Here is a 20,547-nt window from a genome sequence, read left to right on the forward strand (position 1 = left end):
CAGAGATGACAGGGTCATCTAATACCATACATTGGGCATGAGAGTTAGGCTGTTTGAGAATGGTCACAGTCCACTTTCTAGGACCATAGCCATAATAGAAAACAGGTGAGGGCTGCCATAGTCCCCTTTCTTTGACTATAGAAAAAAGAGAGGATCTGTACAGGAGACGATGTTTACTGATTCTATCGAGCCCAACACCGGGAGAGAACGCTGCATGCCGCGAGGACCAGTGCGGAGGTAAGTAAGTACACTGAGACAGATGGGGGCACGGGGAGATTGTAACAACCTGAGCAAGAGAAGGCTGCAAGATTACACCATGAGAAATGTACAATATTTACATGGGTCCTGACGCTCCAGTTAACCAAACCTGACACGCTGATTTTTCTGCACGAAATGGGTAGCATGACTAACAAGGAGCCAATGTGGCAAGGGTGTAGAAGAAAAAAACACATCGTAATGATGTGTTTGGGAAATGAGTGCATACTTTTCTAAAAGATGCAATATGAAGAATGCACAATAACGTTAGGTGTAGGTGCTGTATAAACATGGCCCCAATTAAATTGGACACTATTACTATACAGATGGTACCATGCGGAATAGCACCGATTTCTATAGATGAGCGAGGTGGATGCATGGAGTGGGAAGTCCGTTGTGATACATATACTGCATATGCTGACATTGAACTTTCACCACTAAAAGAGGGAATCTGACAAACAGAATATACATAGCCCTACTAGGAGACTATGAGTGTATGAGATGGGCTAAAAGTCATAGAGCACAAAAATTAGAGCTTTGTGAGCATTTGAGCGGAACTAATGATATCTGTATAGAATTTTGGAAGTATTACCAACAAGAGTGGCCTTATTTTCTTACAGGACGTATTGAATAACTAGTCCTGGCACTCGATCACATAAGATGAACTGACTGTCCGTTCACTAAGAAGGAAAGGCACTAACAATATAACCCCATGAAAAGAGAAAGACGGCATCAGTGAGTATATTGTGTTGAAACCAACAAGGATATGGGTACGAACTAACAACAATAAAAAAGGAGGATTAGCAATCTAAATGGACGCTATTTTTCAACAGGGAAGAGTGAAACTTTCTATGGAGGCGGGAGTCTGTGGATTGCACGGACGCACCAGCCTGAACTGCCCATTTCTCAGGTAAGTACATATACATAGACAAAAGGTATCCTACATAGGATTTTGCGATTGAGTTTGGTCAGCATATTTACTAGAGCTGTCAATATTTCATTTTTGTAGGGGAGATATGATTGGCCGGATTCTAACTTACATATGAAAATTGGATTTATTCCAAATCTCTGGATCACCCTCGCAGAGTGAAAGGTGGAGGTGAGACAGAGTATATGACCATTAACAAGTCATTTCTTCTGAGCCATTAAGAGGACAATATGAAATAAGAGTGATGACACAATAGAGAGATGATTATGGTTTTAGTTATGTTTTTTGTTGGTGTGGTTCACCCTACCATGTGATACAGGATATAGCGAGAACCCTGGTTTTTGTTCTGAAGAAGGTTGCATGACTATGGGACTTTAATTGAGAAGTCAGACGACAACTGAAACACGTGTAGACATATAACCTGTAGGAACAAGGACATACAGAGTTGGTTTACCTAATGAATAGCTAAATGGAACCAAAGAAAATGGAACATTGCTGATCACAGTGACCTATTTAAATGGTCACTTGTTGTATGAGAGTACAGTAGAGTGTGAGGAAGAAAGAATGTGAATGAATGGTGGAAATCTGCTGCTAGTGAGCCCTATATATTTTTTTTAAATGGAATTGTACTGATGAAATTGTATGAATTATGTATTTCAATCGATTTACTTTTTAATGAAATGAATAATTATTAAAACTGATTTTGTATTATAACAATTGGTTTATCGATCTATATAAAAAGATAAACTGGAAACTAGGTGTAATCTCTCATCCAATGGTCCACTGTTGCTTTTGTAGAGATAATCTAGAGCTCGGACGGGGAGCTAGGAGCAAAGCTCCAGGACCCATTATAAGAGCAAGTGGACCAGGTTCTGCCACTGGGCAGACTCCATGGATATCAACCCCCTCGCATGGACTTTGGATGACGTTCTCTCCTTCTCTGCGCACCTCGCCTATTCGGGCGTGCAGGTAGACACTTGCCGCATGTACTTGGCAGCCATCGGGGCCTACAGAAACTCAGAGGAAGAGGTGTTCTCCTCTTCCAACCCGATTGTCAAGAAGCATTTGACGGAACTCGATGTCAGGCGTGCCCTGAAATTCTACTTGGATAGGATCAAGGGCTTCTGCAAGTCGGACGCACTGTTTGTCATGTTCGGCGGATCAAGACCGGGGTATCAGGCCTCCAAGGCCTCCATAGCCATTCGATGGTCTCGGCTATCAGAGAAGCTTAAAAGGGACAGCATAAGCCACTGCCGGCCAACATGCACGCCCGGTGCGGTCAGAGCCAGGGCAACGGCCATCACATTCCAGCGGTATGTCCCCTGACAAGTCATAAGCAGGGCGACCACATTGGCCACCCCTTTGGCTTTCTGCAAGCACTACTGTTTGGATGCCGGCTCTAGAACAGACGCAGCTTTCGAACAGGTGATTCTTAGAAACCTATTTGCTCAAGGAAAGTCTGCTCTCCACCCTGGGGCTACACTCCGTTGTAATCGCCCATGCAGTATGGAGGAAAGGGGATGGGACGTAAGAGTAATTATAAATTAGTGACTAACGTTCTGTTAGTCCTTAGTCCCCTTGCCTCCATACGTCCCACCATCCTCCCCCCTAATAAAACTGGTGTCATTAGGCAATGTTAATCTATTGTCGACGCGTCTATGGGGACTGAGGTATGGCGTGGGAGGGCAGAGTCAGGGCAGCACATACTCCCAGGGCCGCACCCCCGCGTGCCTCTACATTTAAAGGGGGGAAGAAGGTTTTTTCTGGTGAAAAAGCTTCTGTCTCCCGTCCCTAGGAAGGGACGCCCATGCAGTATGGAGAAAAGGGGACTTAGGACTAAGATTACTTTAGTCACTATGGTGAGTGACTTTATAATGTATTGTGCATTCATGCGGTTTTCAACGGTTTATATGGTAATGCATTTACTCTGCAAACACATATAGTAAAGTAACTTAAAGCAAGCAAAAGGGTTAGTTAGTGTAGCATAAGGTTGGTACAAGGTTCTAGAAATGTTTTCTTCGCCTAGTAAGTCCTTCAAGTCCAAAAACACAACGCTAGATAAAGGTAGTTCAGAGAGGGCTTGGAGTCTTGAAAAGCAGTGAATTACGAAGAGTTCCTGTGGATTTCTTCCAGTTTCTAGTGTTATTGAAGCAGCAAATTAACAACTAACAAAGGGGGACCTTAAAACAGACTCGAGAAGGGGACACAAGCAGCGGCTTTGGTCTCAGGTAAGAGGGGGGTTGCCCTGGACACCTCTACTTGCACTCCAACGCTCTGGAGCGATGTCTTGGAGTCAGGTAAGCAATAACTTTTTCCCCACAGTACCTTAGGTTGGAAGAACATGTTTGTGCTGGATACTCCGCAATGTTGCAGCTCTGGACCCGACCTCCGGATTCCTCGGTCTGATGACTGAAGGCAGGACAATGGACGGGATCTCTTAGCAGCATTCTCAAGGGAGGGAACTGTATCATGACTTTAAGCAATTTTTTGGTTTACTCTACTGTTTTGGCATCTTTTCTTCAGCACCAACAAAGGACAGGGATCACCCAGTCAATCTTCCACGCTTCCTGCAGTCCCACACTCTGGTGAAAGGGTCTAGACGAGTAGGATCGGATCTCTGGAGTGTCCTTGCGTGTTCAGCAAAGATTTGGACGGATTCGTCCTTACAAAGATGCACTCGAAATGGCCAACAGGTCTACTGGTATTAGCGTTCCACAGCTCTGGAAACTACTAGGACCTCGGGATATGTCTTGTTTCAAAGTTAGTCTTGGGACTGGTTGTTACCACCAGCCAAAGGGAAGGAGTCCTCATCATCGGAGCATCTCTGTCACACTGAAAACGTGGGCAGGACAGCAGTTATCGCTTCACGGTGTTGAAAAGGGTCTGCAGGCGTCTCTGGCCGTCTTCTTCAGTTACTTCAGCTTCCAGTGGTCGACTTTCTTTTCACTCCAAAAGCCTCACCTTTTATACAGTTCCAGCACACACTCCTCTGCAATCTCTCTCAGCATTTTACAGAAAGGGGCTTTTGGCTGTCCAATCAGGACTGCCAGACCCTCTGTGGGAGCAGGACCTATTCAGGCACTCTGGCAGACAAAGGACAGGGGGATATAAAACTCCTCCCCCACTTCCTGCCTGCCCAAACACTCTGGAGCCTAGGCGGAGATACCTAAGGGTTCCTGCCAAAGGCAAAATAAACACACATAGGCCTCCCCCTCCCAGAATAGTAGAAGGGCTAACAAAGAACAACCATGCTAGTAATGGCGAAAAAAGAAGGGAGGCCCGGAGTTGGTTCTTCGGTGCCCCTATTGTGCACTACCGAGGCTACGGACATAGCCTGCGGTATAACAAATACACAATAGTTGGCAGAACACATCCACTGCCACCGGCCATAACTAGGCGATTGTCTATGTGACTTAAATGTGACTTCCAAAAGACAGAGCCCACAAGAATGAATCGGTGAAAAAAGGCTCCACTCATTCAGGATTGAAAGAAAATGGTCCAGAAGTCCAGCAAAAAGTGCTGGGAGTCTCACTAGGAGAATGATGAAGCATAAACATGATACATCTCCCTAGCATATGGTGTGTCTATCGTCTGTAAAATGTTTGGTAACCAGTGATTTTTGATTGTTTGTCCTTATATTTGATTTGTGTTCCGTGATTCTTTCCTTAAATTTGCGAGCTATCTGGCCCACATAGCATTTGCTGCAGGGGCAGATTAATCCATATACTAGAAATGTAAAATCACAGTCGCGAAATTCTTCAGACCAAATTTCTGTCCAGTGCGTAGATGTCTCACATGATCTGCTTTCCTGAAAAGGAAGGTACAGATTAGTATTAGCACAACTAGTCCACAGACATCCAATCCTAACTTCAGAAGCCCATCCCTAAAATGTATGGGGCCTTGTGCCCAAAGGTTCAGCAAAGTTCCATACAGTTTTGTGAAGCTGGAAAAAATTAAGGTAGGGTGTCTGGAGTCAAGTGAACAGTTCGAAGTGTCAGGAGACAAGTAAAACTAGCTAGCAAAATGTGTTCGAAACGTTCAGAGTCCTTGTGTGAACACGCAATAGTGAAGCCACAGTAATTAAAAGTTTCTAAAAGTTACCAAACTTTTAAAAGAGTAAAGGGGTTATAACTCACCCCCCGTACTTTGATTCTTCACATGACTTGGCAGGTCAATTGAAGAAGGCAGCAGAACTCTATGCAGGGCCCATCTCAGGACAGGAATGGACGCAGGTAAGCAGTTTCAGATAACGGCCACTGATGCACGGCGACGCAAAGGGATTCACTTGCCGCGTTCAGACTCTCCCTCCTATCTCAGGTCCCCTTGATGCTAGGACCACATAGTTTCACAGAGGTAAGCCTTGTTGCACAAGCTTCCCCCAAGTTCCAGGCCTTAACTCGGATCGGTGACGTCTGCAGCACAGTAGCCCAAACTCCGATCTGGTCAGCCACAGGACGGTCCTGGGGCATTTCTGAAGGCTCTTCTTCTTAGGACTTCAAGCTGACATCAAGAATTGATGATCCCTACATTCCAAGGGTCGCAGCTCCTTTGCAGGACGGCTCGAGATCTTCCACAGGACAGGGCTCTACCAGGTCAGCAACAGAATTCGGTTGCCAAGCCTTCTTCCGACATGGTCCACTGTCTCCTTCCACGTCTTATAGCTGGACAGGAGTCTTGGCTGCTTCAGTTTCTTCCAGGATCTTTCCAGAGTGGGTGCAGGGGTCCTCTTCTTATCCTAAAAGCCAGGTAAGAGCAGCGGCTCCCACTAGCCAATGACAGATCTGCCCCACACACCCCTTCCAGTAGTGGTCCAATCAGGACCACTGGCAGCAAAACTCATGCATACCACTCAGACACACTGGCACCAGTTTGTGGATTGGGACCTGACAATTCCAGCCCACTTCCTGGCAGCAAACACACATAGCCCTCCAGTAGCCCGCCAAAAGCCTCTGCTTTCCTCTGCACTGGAAGTCCATATAAGGATTTTCTTGGTCTCACAAGCCAGGAAGAAGGCTAAAAGACCAGATGGCCAAAGGACAAGCGTAAAATCTCATGGCATGGCCATGTTTGACCACTAGCCACAGTTAGTAGCCAAACGTGGTAAATCTAAAACGAAATGCACCAAAAAATGGTTAAGAGTCACTGCTGCCACCAGCTTGTCCATTTAGCACACCTAGAGTAACCAAAAATCCTGTGAGTGTTAGTCTAGGGCAAAACAAAAAGTGTATCCCATTGTACATTGTAAGATGCAGTGTACAATGATAGAAAGTTACCACAAGTGATAACAAGTTACTAAAAGTAGTAACTAAGTGACTAGACTAAGGGAAACAATGTTTCCCAGTACTGACAGCCTGATGGACATGTCCGTTTCCCATTACATATGAGCAAAAGCCAGTGTACTGAAGCTTAAGGCTTCACTGCGACAAGAACAAGGCGGATACAAAATAAAAGCAAAACGTTTGGGGTCCCTAGAAATGGAAGGAAAGGTGCATTAATGAGGAATCTTTCCTAACACTGTTGGTATTGACATTGGTATATTATTTGATTATTATTGGTTGTTTTAATGTCTGGTTTCTTTCTCTTTTCACACTTGTCTCTATATGTAGTGTGTCTACCACTAGGTAGTTGACCTACAATATAGTAATGGATATAGCAAGGGTTTACTGTTTTCATAGCTACACAAAGCAATTTTACCGTTTTAAATGTACTTATAACACTTATTTAACAAACTACTTCCCTTCCCTTGGGTTAAGCTTGACTGATCTGTTATGTTGCCTACCTTAATAGAGGTTTGGCGTTCCTTTTGGGTTGGGTGTTTTGGCCCCATCTTAAAGTGAGTTTCGCATATCTTTAGCGCAAAGTATAACTTTAGTGGGTGTGATGTTGACTAATTATGAAGAGTCAGAGCGAGTCCAGACTATTGGGGGGAGATTGGAGCAATTCCCAATGATTTGTAAATTAGAGCTGTGAGGTATTACTGCTTTGTGGCAAGTGAGACAGGATAATCTCCATAAGCACATAATACACTAGAAAAGGGATGTTTTACATAAGAGGACTTTATCCCTTTATGTTCTTGCTGATTTTCATCTTCTGTCTTCTATCCAGGTATGGAGAAAGGGGAAAAGCCATCCGAATTGAAAAGGTTATTTACACAGGGAAAGAAGGAAAAAGCTCCCATGGTTGTCCAATAGCCAAATGGGTAAATATTTACTTAAAGTGAATATATAATGTACATGCACGACTTATTTTACTTTTTGGTACTGCCAGTAGTTTAAAAAACAAATTGTTTTTAATGTAAAGTTTAGAAATTGACCTATTTGAATGTTTGTTTTATATTCAAGTTGACTGCAAATGGAAAATGTAATGGTGCTGCCTGTTCTTGGCTCACCACAAAGTAGGTGTTTTCTTTACTTTGATAAGCAAATAAATATTAGAATGCTTATGCAAATTGGAAAGTATTTTCTTTTCTTTTTTTTTCCAACAATCTTTTATTTAATATACTGTGGGTACAGCAAAAGAAACACTTGAGTATCAAGCACAGTTCAAGGACTTCAGGTGACAGAGTTCCACATGATTCAAATAAGGTGCATAGCAAAAACAGGCCCCAATTACCCCACCCCAACCCCCTACCTAGAAACCAAGTCAATCCATTCAAAATCAAATAACTGTAAAATAATGAAAAGTGCTGCATCAAAGGGTGGCCTAGCAACTATCGCTGGATAAGTCTCTGCAAAATCAATAAACGGCTTCCAAACAGACATATTTAGCATACCTCCCTTCACATAAGACTGTAATTATTTCACCAACCAGAATATCCCATACCTTTACCCACCACAACTGATCCACCGGCCATCCTCAGATTTCCAGTTTCAAGCAATGGACGGTTTCGCAGCTAGAAGTAGATGACCAATTAGGGGCCATTGGACCCATCGGAGGGAATAGGCCTGCACCCGTGTCACCCAGCACCACCACCGTGGGTCCATGGGAATTGATAGCCCTGTAATGTCCTTAATTTTAGAGAGCACCTCCTTCAAGAAGAGGCTCACCTTTCTACACGTTTACACCATGTGAAATAGAGAACCCACGGCCTTAAATCCCCGCCAGCAAGGAAGGAGTCTAATCTGCCGCAATGTGGTGCAACCTTTTCCGGGGCGGGAGACCACCCATAACAGAATGTATAGGAACATTCGCTATCGGTGACGCATCTGGAAGACCTAAGCATCCTACCCCATATTCTCAACCATGCCTCATCCTGTGTGGGCCATCACAAATGCACTTCCCATTTGGACATGTATGGTAGGTACACAACTGGGTATCCGGTGTCCAGCAACCTGCATAGCTTTGAGATCTGGCCCACAACAACCCTGCCTGTAACATTAGCTCAAGAGGGTTGAAGGACCTGTTAGCCCCCAGTTTCGGGAGTGGATGAAAAGCCCAATGCTACAGTTGTGTGTACCGAAACTGTTCGGTTTCCGGTAGGGTGAAAGCAGGTTTGCACTCGTTGAACATTATTGGGCAGTTATCTTTGTATAGTTGATGTAGGTTCAACAAACCCCCCCCCCGCTATCCACTTCCTAAAACTCACCCGATCGCATCCAGGCTGGAAACACTGGTTATCCCAAACAGGCGAAAGAGGCCCCATCGCCATAGACACGCCCCACCTATGGAGAGCCCTTCCCATATAGTAGTGTGCACCTGGTTGTGGGTAGCAGTGAGAATCCCTGACCCTCCGTTGGATATCTCTTTTTCCATATAGGACAGCTGAGTCAGATTGACCCTTGACTGAGTCTGTTTAATTTATTTCCACTTTGGTTGCAGATTGGAATCACCCCAGGTAAAAAGATGAGTTGCGCAGCCAGAATATAGTGAAAGACATCAGGGACCCCGCAGGCATCCCCCCCACGCCCACCCCCAATTGACCTCAGCAGCACTTTTCTAGCAATTCTAGCTTGCTTATTCCCCCAGATAAATTTGAGTATATTACCCTGAAGTGTGCAGAGATCAGAGTCGGGGATCCTCACCGGCAACACTGCACACAAGTAGAGCAGATGTGAGATAAGGTTCAGTTTGACAGCTGCAATACGGCCAAGCCAGGATATCTCGTGGCCACCCCACCTCATTAAATCTTTGGATAGCTCCTGGAACAGCTGTGGGAATTTGGACCGAAGACTACAGAGAAGCTGGTAGGGATGATCACCCCTAAATAGGGGATAGCCTCCTGCGTCCACTGTATCAGGACGAGAGCGCAAATCGTGCTCTGATCTTGGGGCCAGAAAGCAACATCTAGCCCATGAGACTTGTCATAATTTACTGTGAACCCAGAGACACTGTTGAATCCATCAATTTCGGGCAGCACCTCGGCAAGTGAAGCACAGCAATTAATCAGGATGAGCAACACATCATCTGCGTAAAGAGGCACCTTTTTGTCCATTCCCCCAACCCAGATCCTCTCTATTGCCCCATAAGCCCTGATTCGGCTAGCAAATGGCTCCATACTCGGGGGGGGAAATTAACAGAGATAGCAGGCAACCCTAGTGATCGAAAAGCTGGACTACAAGGTCCCATTAACCCAGAGGGATGTGAATTGATTTTGATAGCAATCACCCAGCCGATGAACCCCCGGACCAAACCCAAACCTCTCTAGAACCCAACAATGGTACCCCCAGTCCACTCTGTCAAATGCCTTGTGGGCATCCAGTGCGATAATCCCCAAATCTACCTCAGAACTTCGCCCCTACCTCCAATAAGTTCAGGACCCGCCTCACATTGTCGTGAGTACTGCAACCTATGATAAATCTGCCTGATAACTGTCTGATTCCAGGGAGGACATCCATCATATGACGGGTTAAGATCTTAGAGAAAATATTTGAGTCCATGTTAGTGAGGATAATGGTGCGATAGGAATCGCACAATACCAGATCCTTGCCTGGCTTAGTTAGTTGTGGGGACACCCATAGAGGGAGCAACCCTACCATAGACCCGAAAAGAATTAAAGATATCCACCAAAGAGGGAACCAAGAGTGTGCTAAACTTCACGTAAAAGGGAGCCATAAAACCTTGCGGACCTGGGCCCTTATTTTTTAAGGACGTAATAGCCCATTCCACTTCCCCTGGCAAGATAGGCGCCTCTAGAGATTCCCGATCCTCAATAGATAAAACTAGGCAGAATAGTCGGCCTGAGCTTCTGCCCAAACAGTCTCCCCCTAAATGCTGTCTTGAAATGTACCTCAGAAATCCCCAGTTAATCTGTCTCACCCCTTTGGACCACCCCCTGCCAATTGCACAAGGCTAACACGTTATTCCAGCTTTGGAGTTTACGCAGTTTGGTTACCAGAAGACGGTTGGCTCGATTGCCATTTGCATAATAATGCTGTTTGGTCGGTCTTCAGCATTGCCTGAGCCTGCCTGTCATTCAGGTGCGCCTCCAGTTTTTTTACATGCCGTTCACGCAGTGCCTTATGGGACCGCATTCGCTTGTGCTCCTGTTGTGCCCGACTCGCCTACCCGTTCCAACCTTATTCTGACCACTTGTCGCTCTCTAATGTAAGCAGCAGATCTGCTGATGAACTTGCCCCTTAGAACAGCTTTCAATGCTTCCTATATAATGTCCTGTGGCGTACCAGAGTTATTATTTACCCTGAAGTAATTGGAAATAACCTCCCCCAACTCTTTAGCCACTACTGGGTCTCTGAGCACCGGGTCATATAATTTCCATGGGCGTCTGGGTCTATTGGGCCTATCTACAAATGCCAGGGACAGTGACGCCATGGCATAATCCGACAGGGTGCCCATACCTATATCCACCCCATGGACATACAGGTACAAAGCACTAGGCAACAACATGAGGGCTAGTCTAGAAAAGCCCTTTGAACGTATAAATGAAAAGAGAAATCCCTCTCCTCCCCTTGAGCCAACCTCAAAGCATCAACTAGCCCCAATTCACAAAGAAGCCCCCCAGTAACCTGCTTGAAATCCAACTTAGTAGGAGGTAGAGTCTTGTCCACCAGGGGATGGGCACCCGATTGAAATCACCTCCAATCATGACTTGTCGCTCAGCGAAATAGAGCCCCGGAAGAAGAAAACTTTCCAGAAATACCTCTTGGCCAACATTAGGGACATACAGGGAAACAAGTGTGAACATGCAATTCCATAATAGGCATTTGACACATACATAGCGTCCCTGTGGGTCCCAAAGAATCTTAGTCTTCGAAATCGGGATCTGCTCACCCACCAAGATAGCGATCTCCCTCCCAAATGTAGAAAAATGGTGTGGAAACGCCTTGGCCTTCATTCGCTTCTCATCCTGCACCAGAAGTTGGGTTTCTTGTAAAAACACCATGTAGAAAGACATATCCCCTAGTTTGCTTAATACAGATTTCCTTTTCATTGTAGACTTCAATCCCTGTACATGCCACATGGCCATTGGCACAAGGTCCTCCTCTCCCACATCAAGCCCCACATTATCAAGCATTTCCCCTCAAGACAAAGTGCCCTCTTCCAATAACCTCAGCCCAAACTGCTCACTCTCCATAGTCACATGTTGAAAGGCTGTCCCACAGCAAACATTTATGAACGACACCCCAACCCACCCAACCACAAACAATGCCCAAACATGGCTCTGGGAACCCGACTTGGAGGGCGAAAAATGAACTACCCCCACTCCCGGCTCAACCACTGTAACTGCACCCAAGATCCCAGGATCACTACCACCCAGCCCTCAATGACCACTCATTAAACTCTTCCTAAGTGAAAATCTCCCTCCCACAGGCCACATTACAAATCCTTTCTGAACAGCCACTTCACCCACCTCCTCCTGCTCATTTTCTGCCACTTCTGTGAGGGCGCCAGGCCGGGAACCGGGTTCAAACCCCTCTGACTCTCCGGACTTCCCTCCCCCTGAATTTAGCAGGCGCTCTGCATCCTTTAGCGTTCGGACCACCCATCGCTTCCACTGATGAGAAAAGTGGAGTGTGGTCGGATGCACCATCTGTAAGGCACTTCCCTGGTGGACAACCATTCAGTTATTAGGGCACAGCGCATTTCGCTTCACCAAGGTCGTCGTCGATGCAATGCCCTGGTACAGGGAAAGTGACTTGTTTTGAAAAAGACAGGCGCCAAAGGTCTATCTGCCGCCATTATACATTCCTTTAGTTTAAAGAAGTGCACCTGGGACAACCCATCAGCAGGCCTGTCCTTGGCCATAGTGGCAGGGGTTCGGACTCAATGAGTCCTGTCGAGTTCAATCTCGGAATCCTCAGCCAATTCAAGAATAGATCAGCCACGAAAATCACGCACCGCTGCAGTATGCCTCGTTTCCGAATATTATTTCTGTGGGAGCGATTCTCCCCATCTTCCTGTTGGTCCACCAGGGCATCACAGCTGGCCTCCAAGGCTTTAATGCTGTTGGAGCACTCAACCACTTCGTAGGACTTTCACAGAGTGTATCCTCTACCTCCAAAGCCCTGTTTCAGCCTCCAAAACTTTTATCCAGTGCCAGGATCTTGTGGGAGAGTTCCTCCGTGCTCTTGTGAATTTCTTTACCGATTTCACCCAACAGTTCCTGCAGGTCACACTTGGTGGACATCTGCGTGAGCATCGCTGGGAGTGGATCAAGCCCATGAACCTGGCTCAACGACCTCAGTGCGTTTGTGCTTGTCTGAAAACTACAGCATTCTGGAGATATCCCCTGGTTTCCCTGGCCTAGGAGATTTGGCCATGTCGGGCCTAGAAGGTAGCAGCCGGCCAGTCCACACCACTGCAATGCCTACAATGGACTGGGGCTGCACTTCCAGTGCGGTGCATGCACTTGGCACTGCTGCGCCAGGTCGATCGAGACCCAAAGAGCGCAAAATAAGGCACAGCTCAGCCGGCGGTCCCGGCTGAGTATAGGCACACGCGAGGTCTAGCACCTCACTCAGTAGGTGTAGGGCAGACCAGTGTGGCAAGTAGAATGAGAAGGCTGGTATCTGTGCCACCCCCACAAACTGGGCCACAGCAGCCAGAAAATGAGTGGCGCTGTTAGTAGAGGCCGCAAATTAAATCTAGATCCTCGACAGACCGAGAAACTAGCAGGCTTGCAGGCAAACCCTACTCCTTCTTGCTATAGCATCATGTACACAGTAGGGGCAGATCATGAGGCGTCCCAACTTGGCCTTTTAAGAGAGCCGCATCTGGAAGAATCAAGACAGTGCCCACCTGACCATTGCAATTGGGCATGTGAAGCCCAATGCAGCGAACCACTGGACTTGCTGCACCTTAAATAATCTGGGCCCCATGTAGTGTAGGAAGCAAATGCAGCAAGACTACCAATGTAGTGAAGGAGGCGCAGTGAGTCTAGAACCGGCATTACCACAGAGGATGTCATCTACGTCATCATCTCCCATAGCTTTCCGGAGTGCACACCTTCACATTTGAGCCAACATTATGGGTTATCCACCATTTTAATGTTCCCCTGAGACGAGCTGTACAAGATGCTGCATTTCATGACCATGCAGCTTAAAACAGGCAACGTGAGGGGGAGCCACCGACAGGTCGGCAGACCCCACCGGAACCTCCTACACCCCACAACGGAGTTGAGCGTGTCCTGAAGACTCAGGGACCCGTTCCCAGAGCCTTGGTCTCAGGCTCCATAATGTCAGTGAGTGCCCCAGGGGGTGAGGCCCGCCCCAACTCACTGCTGCTTCGTTGCCTGAATCAGGGTTAACTGCTGCACAGCTCTGGTTCGTCCCAAAAAAGGAACACTGTGCGCGGGCGGCTCCAATGACACACATGCCGGTTCCAGGGACACTGGGGAGGCACGCACACCCGGCCTCACTCATTTCCAGGGCCAGGCGCTGCGCATCCGGACGCCGCACAGTCACAGCGGCAGGGCGGCAAGGTGCTCAAAGAGCAGTGATCCGCTGCAGGATAGGTTGCTCAGAAGGCGGCTCTGATGCCGAATACCAGCCAGAGTCACAACAGAAGCACGGCTCGCCTTCCCGACTGGGCCCAGTCCGTAGCCGCCACACCGTCAGAAGGCTGGGAATCTGTGATCAGCAGTAATCGTTTGGATGCCAGCTCCCCCCAGACCTCAAAACTTCCCCCCACAAGGGGCTATGTGCTCAGAAGGGAAACTGCACCATTTCTTACAGCCTGGGGTGCCAGGAGAAGGACACAATGCATTCTTCACCCTCACCACGCCAGAGACACTCAGGCAGCCATCTTCTGATGGCATGCCTAGCCACACCCCCTGTATTTATTTGTCTTCTGTTTATCTTCATGGTTGTGTCATCCGTGAAGCTGTGCTTTTTGGCTCAGTAGATTCCAAATAATCTCAGCTCTGGTGTTGGACTTGATGGGAATGCGGCTTCTAATTTCTGCAGAGTTCCCAAGCTTCACTAATAGTAACTCCTTTTTGTTAGATCCTTTTTTAATGAAATCCACTGACTGGCTAACTGACTGGCCAGCATATCAACTATATAAAGTGTATTACCTTATGGATGTATTGTGGCATGCCTCTGACTCTTCGAGCTAGTGTTGGGTTTTATCTCATTGAGCCAGCTGTGGTCTCGAAGTTTCTTAATAGGAGACAGCCTTCATAGGATTTGCCATGCGCATGCAAGTACAATCTTTGAGACAAGATGGGTCACTTTATATCCTAGATCAGCCTTTCTATTAACTTTTGTTCCTTTTAAACGTATTGATTTTCAAAAGAGTTAATGATTCCAGGAACAATCTAAATTTCATTATAACATGTAACTTGCTACAGAACAATAGAGCATCAGCATGGAAAAATGAATCCAAAGATAACAAAAATAAAGTTCAAACATGTCAAAGCAATGTCAGGTTTCCTCTTTAAGTATTCATGATCACTTTGCTTGTTTGTTTATTTTATTTATAAATCGCTCCGGACCCGGGAGTAAATGGGCGCTGGTACATGTTACAAAGCACAATATATGGTAATTAACAGTGATACTTTTTAGCAAAGGTTGTATACAGAGAGTACAGGCAAGTGGAGATTATGTGTTAGATTAATGTATATAACAAGACAATGAAAATGATTTCCACTGGTGAGGGACCATGGGACAATAGTCTTCTGAATTGATTTAAGATATAAACAGACCATAGACAGAGCAAGTGTCGGTGAGCTTGGCACTTATCATTTCCATGGTGCACACATGCCAACATTGTGTCCGCCACTTGTGCACCAAGGTAGCATTTGATATTTTACAATTGTCGGCAATAGTGAGATGTGAGGCCATCAACATGTGGTTGGCCACTTTTGAATGCTGTACTCCTAGGGTGAAAATGTCCTGATCGTCTAGATCGCCTAATAGAATGAACAAAGGATTCAATGGTAGGTGAATGGCTACAATTTCTCAAATTAAGTTGTCAGCTGTGACGAATCTAGACAATTCGTCCTTCCTTCTCATGGGAGAGCCACCCCCTTTGAGGCGAGGAGGGTAAACCCGCTAGGCAAGACCTTGCAGCTTAAATGCAGGTCTTCTTGTGTCTAGTGGGTCTCACCAGGCTCTGGGTCGGGGGTCATCATTTTCGGAGATCCCAGGTCGATTGGAAGGAAGGTTCGCAGTATTTATCAGGAATTACAGCACAACCTCTGCATTCTCTCCCCGCATTTTACAAGAAGGGATGGTCTGGTTGTCCAATCAGGACAGCCAGCCCCGCACTGGGATCTCTCCCCATTCAAGCAAGGTATAAGATAAATGGCTGGGGAGTTTTGGACTCCTCTCTCACTTCCTGCTCTCACAGAGAGACTGGAGCCTGGGCGTGGAGTCTAGGACTCCTGCGGAAGAAACAAACCACAGAAATGAATTTCCCACCCTGGAGGTCAGGGGAAGGAAGAAGAAACGACAAGAAACCCTAAAATGGCAGACAAAGAAGTTCGGGGACCATTTTAGCAAAGATGGCTCGACGCCATTTTGAAAAGGATGGCTCCCGCAGTTAGCGTTACCGGAGCTGCGAACAGCCGCGGTAGTTTCAAACCATGGTAGTTCATTATGAAAACACTGCCACCAGCCACTGAAGGTAAACTTGTCACTGTAACAGATTTGTTACACTGTATTTCCCTTTCACATTAAAACTGTATCTCCCCAGCACTCCACAGAAGGTGGGGTGTGCTGGCTTCACAGTGTAAAATGTAAAAAGGGATCCAAAGATCCTTTCTTACCCCTGGGAACTGTAGTTCACTCAAGGTTAGCACAAAAAAGTTAAAAGGGGAGCCCCTAGGGCACCCCAGCAACAACAGACACTTATTGCCAATAAGTTGTTAAAGATAACTTTAAAAAGACACTATGGATAGTCTTAAAAATGACACCCATAAAAAGAGTTCAAGATTATGTGAGTGTGGAAGAAGGGTCACACTCACTGAGGTATTAATGAAAAATATCCCACTAATAAAGCAAAAAAGTTCTGGGGTTGAACCAGGAAAGGAATATTTACCAGTTCTGTGTAAATCTTACCCAATGCTTCCTAAACTCGCACATCTCCCGTGCTATAGTGAGTCCTGCTCCTTCCAACACTCACAAAACTCTACTCAACCTCTGATCATGTTCCTCGCTCCTCACCCACATCAGCACTTATTCAGGCTCATCAGATCTATACATATTCTCACAGCACTATTGGGCTGACCCATTCTGAATCTTCGACAGCTTCTTCGACTCCCTCTCCATTTCCTTGAGCACTAGCACCAACTCCACTCTCAATGCCAGTGGAAACACAGGTATCTCTCCCCACTTGAGCTTTATATGATAGCCAAAGCCCTTCAAACGTCCTATCTTGTCTTCAAATACCTCTGGACATCATGTCAATACTTCTCCATCCACTCATCTTTTCTATTTGGTCAAGATTTCTTTGTGCCTCCTGGGCCATTAGGACTTGGTCAAGATCAAGAGGGTCCAATCTGATGACAAACTGAGCCTGGTCGTCCCAAGAGAGTAAATCTCCCCCTCTTTGAGCTACGTGTACTCAGCCACTCTCCTCCCATCCTTTGAATCGTAGAACAGCTTGGAACTCTCCTACACTGTTGATGGGATCATTCCTATAAGCAATGGCCCTTATCCCTTGATTGTATCATACATTGTACAACACGTGAACTTGTTGCCCCACGTCTCTAACCCAATCAGGGTGAAATCCACCCTGCTATCTATCAACTTGGAGGTAGTCACTTCATTAATATTGATTTCAGTGTGGGATTTCCCTCTTTTGGGTCTTCCAGACCCCTGACTTACTGACTATGCTACTTCCCTCTCGTCAGTGAATTTACCCATTGAGTTATTTTCTGGATTTCACATACTGATGCCTCCGGACACCAGTCTCTGAAGTTCCTGCATCATCTCACCAGATTTCCTTTTCTTTCACAGTCTTGACAAATCATATGGATGGCAATGCACACCCTATCAGTGGCTATATGGCTGTAACTCCCACAGTGATGGCATCTCCTACCACCTGTTCCTTTTGTTTCCGTCTTCGGTGGCGCAGATCATCGACAGATCACTTCTCGTTTCCCTACCTTGATAAGCATTAGCTCTGCCAGATTTGTTTCTTAGCTTGTTGTATTTCTTGCTCCTGCTCCCCTTGTACTAAGACGTTCCTTGCGCTTCGGTCTTTTTGACGGATCCATCTCCCCACCCTATTGGCGCCATCCACATGCAGTTCTTTAATACTCTTCACTGTGTGTTCAATAGTCTTTGCCACTTCTATGGCCTGGTCCACAGTAGGGTCTCTTTCCCTCCACAACTCCTCTTATCTTGTTGTTGATGAATTTTGTCATCAGCAGGTCATGTTTGTGCTCTTCCTGACCATGTCCAAAACAACATTTCAGGGCTTATCCTTGTAGTGCTGTGACAAATTCTTCAGTGGTTTCACCTTGCTTCTTTTTACTGTCTGCAAAATGATAGCAAGACAGAATTTTATTTTATCTCAAAGTGTTTATCCATTTTGCGTATGCTCATGTGAAATTGGTTCATGTCACCCATTTCCGCTGGCTCAGGCAGTCTTTTGAGAATAGCTTGACCTGCTGGTCCCAAACAATGAAACAGCTTTGCTTCTTTCCTTTCCCAAGAGTAGTTGGGGCCATGCACTGCTAATGCAATTACACTCCCATTTTACCAGAAGTTCTCCAGGAGAGGATAGAAACAACAAAGGCCAAGGTATGTTTACCATAATCTTGACTGTAGCTGTTCCCCATAACACCTAATTTGCTAGATGTTTTAATAGTTCTGTTTCCCCTTTTTGTGTATCAAGATATAAGGAAGCATGCACTTGCGAGACTCATGCGGTATCCCTGTTTTGAAGCGTGGCTTCAACCGTGTACTTCGTTGCTGGGCAATGGTTCAGTCTCGAGCCAATGCCTTCTGGCATTCCCTCCTATTATCGCGCTGCTCCGGCTGTGTCCTCCGTCGCTAGGCGATGGCACAGAGTGTCGCTATGCTCCTAGTGCGCCTAGTGTAAGCGCTCTATCACACACACACACGAGTGGCTGCTTCAATGGCATCTGTCAGGCCCCCATTGCGCAATGCTTCTCTAGCGCTACCACCAATCTTGGCTGGCCAGATAGGCTGTCTTTGCCGACACGTCACGGTTTAGCCATGATGCAAAGCAGCGATAAATCGGGGACAGGCTCTCTGTCGATTTCCCGGTTGACGTGTCTCCAAGGCCTGAACACGTTGGTTCGACTCCAAGTTGTTATCTCATCCTCGTTGTCAAGTTGTTGTGGAGGTAAACAGTGCGACACAGCGATAGGGGAGTAATCCTCCTCTTTATTTCTTTGGACAAGTTAATGCTTCAGCGACAACAACCTCTCTCACTTTCTCTCTTCCAGCCAATCGTCCACTCTTAACCTTCTATCTCCACCCCATTCTCCTTCTCATTCTAAAAACTCACATTCTATAGATTCAGCATTTCTAACAGACATCTCTGCTGGTTTTGTTTCTCTCGGCCACAACATTCTTCTAAAAGGATTGGAGTAAATATCCAGTTTATGCTGCAATAACTTCTTTCCTCATGGAGTGGCTTGAAACACACATGTCCACTTTCATGACGCGTCCTCAGACTTGTAGGTGGAGTACCCCAAGGATCCAGCTTCTCACCTCTCCTACTCACCTCTCCTACTCTTAAGCATCTTCAAGATTACTAAGCCTCACAGGATTCACCTATGCAATTAAAAACCAAAGCCATTTTCAATCTTACCAACATTTCTACATCAAACAAATCATATCTTGGCACCTGCCTGGTGAATGGTGTTAAAAAGGCCAAGGCTTAACCAAAACTGAATTGATGATGTGTGGCACCTGTTAGGTACGAATTGGTGCAGTCACGCTGTGTGATACTACACAACACTTATCTGCTTGGTATTCGGTAACCCACCTTTTGGTATAGGTCTGTACTACACAAGTTGGTGGTGTGACTGAGCACAGCCAGGCCTATCTCAAAACGGGTAAATGTGAGTTATTTATTTAACGTTAGTTTTAAATAAGCATACTTTAAAAAGAGATTGTACCAATACGAATAAACGTAATTACTTTTCAGAATCAAACAAGCCAGTAAATAATCTTTGGATTTGCTTCATACACTTCTTCTACACGCAGAGGTGACTTCACACCCTCCTTCAGTCACAAGGATAGTATTTGCATTTATATTTTACACTACCATACTTTGCAGATTCAGAGTTGCAGAAAGGAAAGGTTACGGGATGCAAAAATGTTAGACCAGAATCTCAGAATATGTGGGGACAACTAAATCCTCCAATGAAGTCTAGCTAAGCCTTTCCCAGCAGTAACAATGTTTAACAAGCCATAATCTATGAGGGACAAGCCTGGCTGAATTCGCGCTTCACCCTTCCTGAAACCCCTCTCCCTAGATTTCTCACCAACAGCAACTGAAACTCCTAACCGCCCACACCCCACCTTCAAATCCCCCGGGCCAAACCCAACCATCCTAACACACGCATCCACCCTCTCCCATCCGAAACCCGCCAACTTTTCTGCTCGCCCACTCTTCCCATCGATCATCAACCACCCTACCCCTCTCCCTCTCCAGTTTCCACTCTCTCCCCCCACCCACTTGCGCCCCAGCTCCATCACCGACCTCACCTACCGAAGTGAACTGCATCCTATTTGATGCCCGATCCGTAGCAAAAAACAGAAACTGCATCTTTGACCTCCTCGCCTCTGACAAACCAGACCTGGTTTTCATCACCGAAACTTGGTTCTCTGATGACGTCGCCCCAATCGCCAATGAAGCCTTCCCCCCTGACTACTCCCTCTTCCCACTGAACCGTCCCTCTAGAGGTGGGGGAATAAAATGTGTCTTCAAGTCTCACTTCCACGCCTCAATCATCGACAACCAACCTTCCATTCCTTCCTGCG

General features: G+C 46.3%; 1 protein-coding gene across 2 annotated transcripts in view; it reads left to right on the forward strand.

Moving 5' to 3' along the window:
* Positions 1-20,547, forward strand: part of TET3 (tet methylcytosine dioxygenase 3) — a 1,124,040-nt gene that overhangs the window by 680,454 nt on the left and 423,039 nt on the right. For both annotated transcript variants that reach the window (XM_069617646.1, XM_069617647.1), the window contains exon 5: positions 7,289-7,382. In XM_069617646.1, coding sequence (XP_069473747.1) covers positions 7,289-7,382 — 94 coding nt within the window. The remainder of the gene's footprint in view (positions 1-7,288; positions 7,383-20,547) is intronic.

This window comes from Ambystoma mexicanum, chromosome 10, assembly GCF_040938575.1.
Source record: "Ambystoma mexicanum isolate Mex_15411 chromosome 10, UKY_AmexF1_1, whole genome shotgun sequence".
NCBI classification, from domain to species: Eukaryota; Metazoa; Chordata; class Amphibia; order Caudata; family Ambystomatidae; genus Ambystoma; species Ambystoma mexicanum.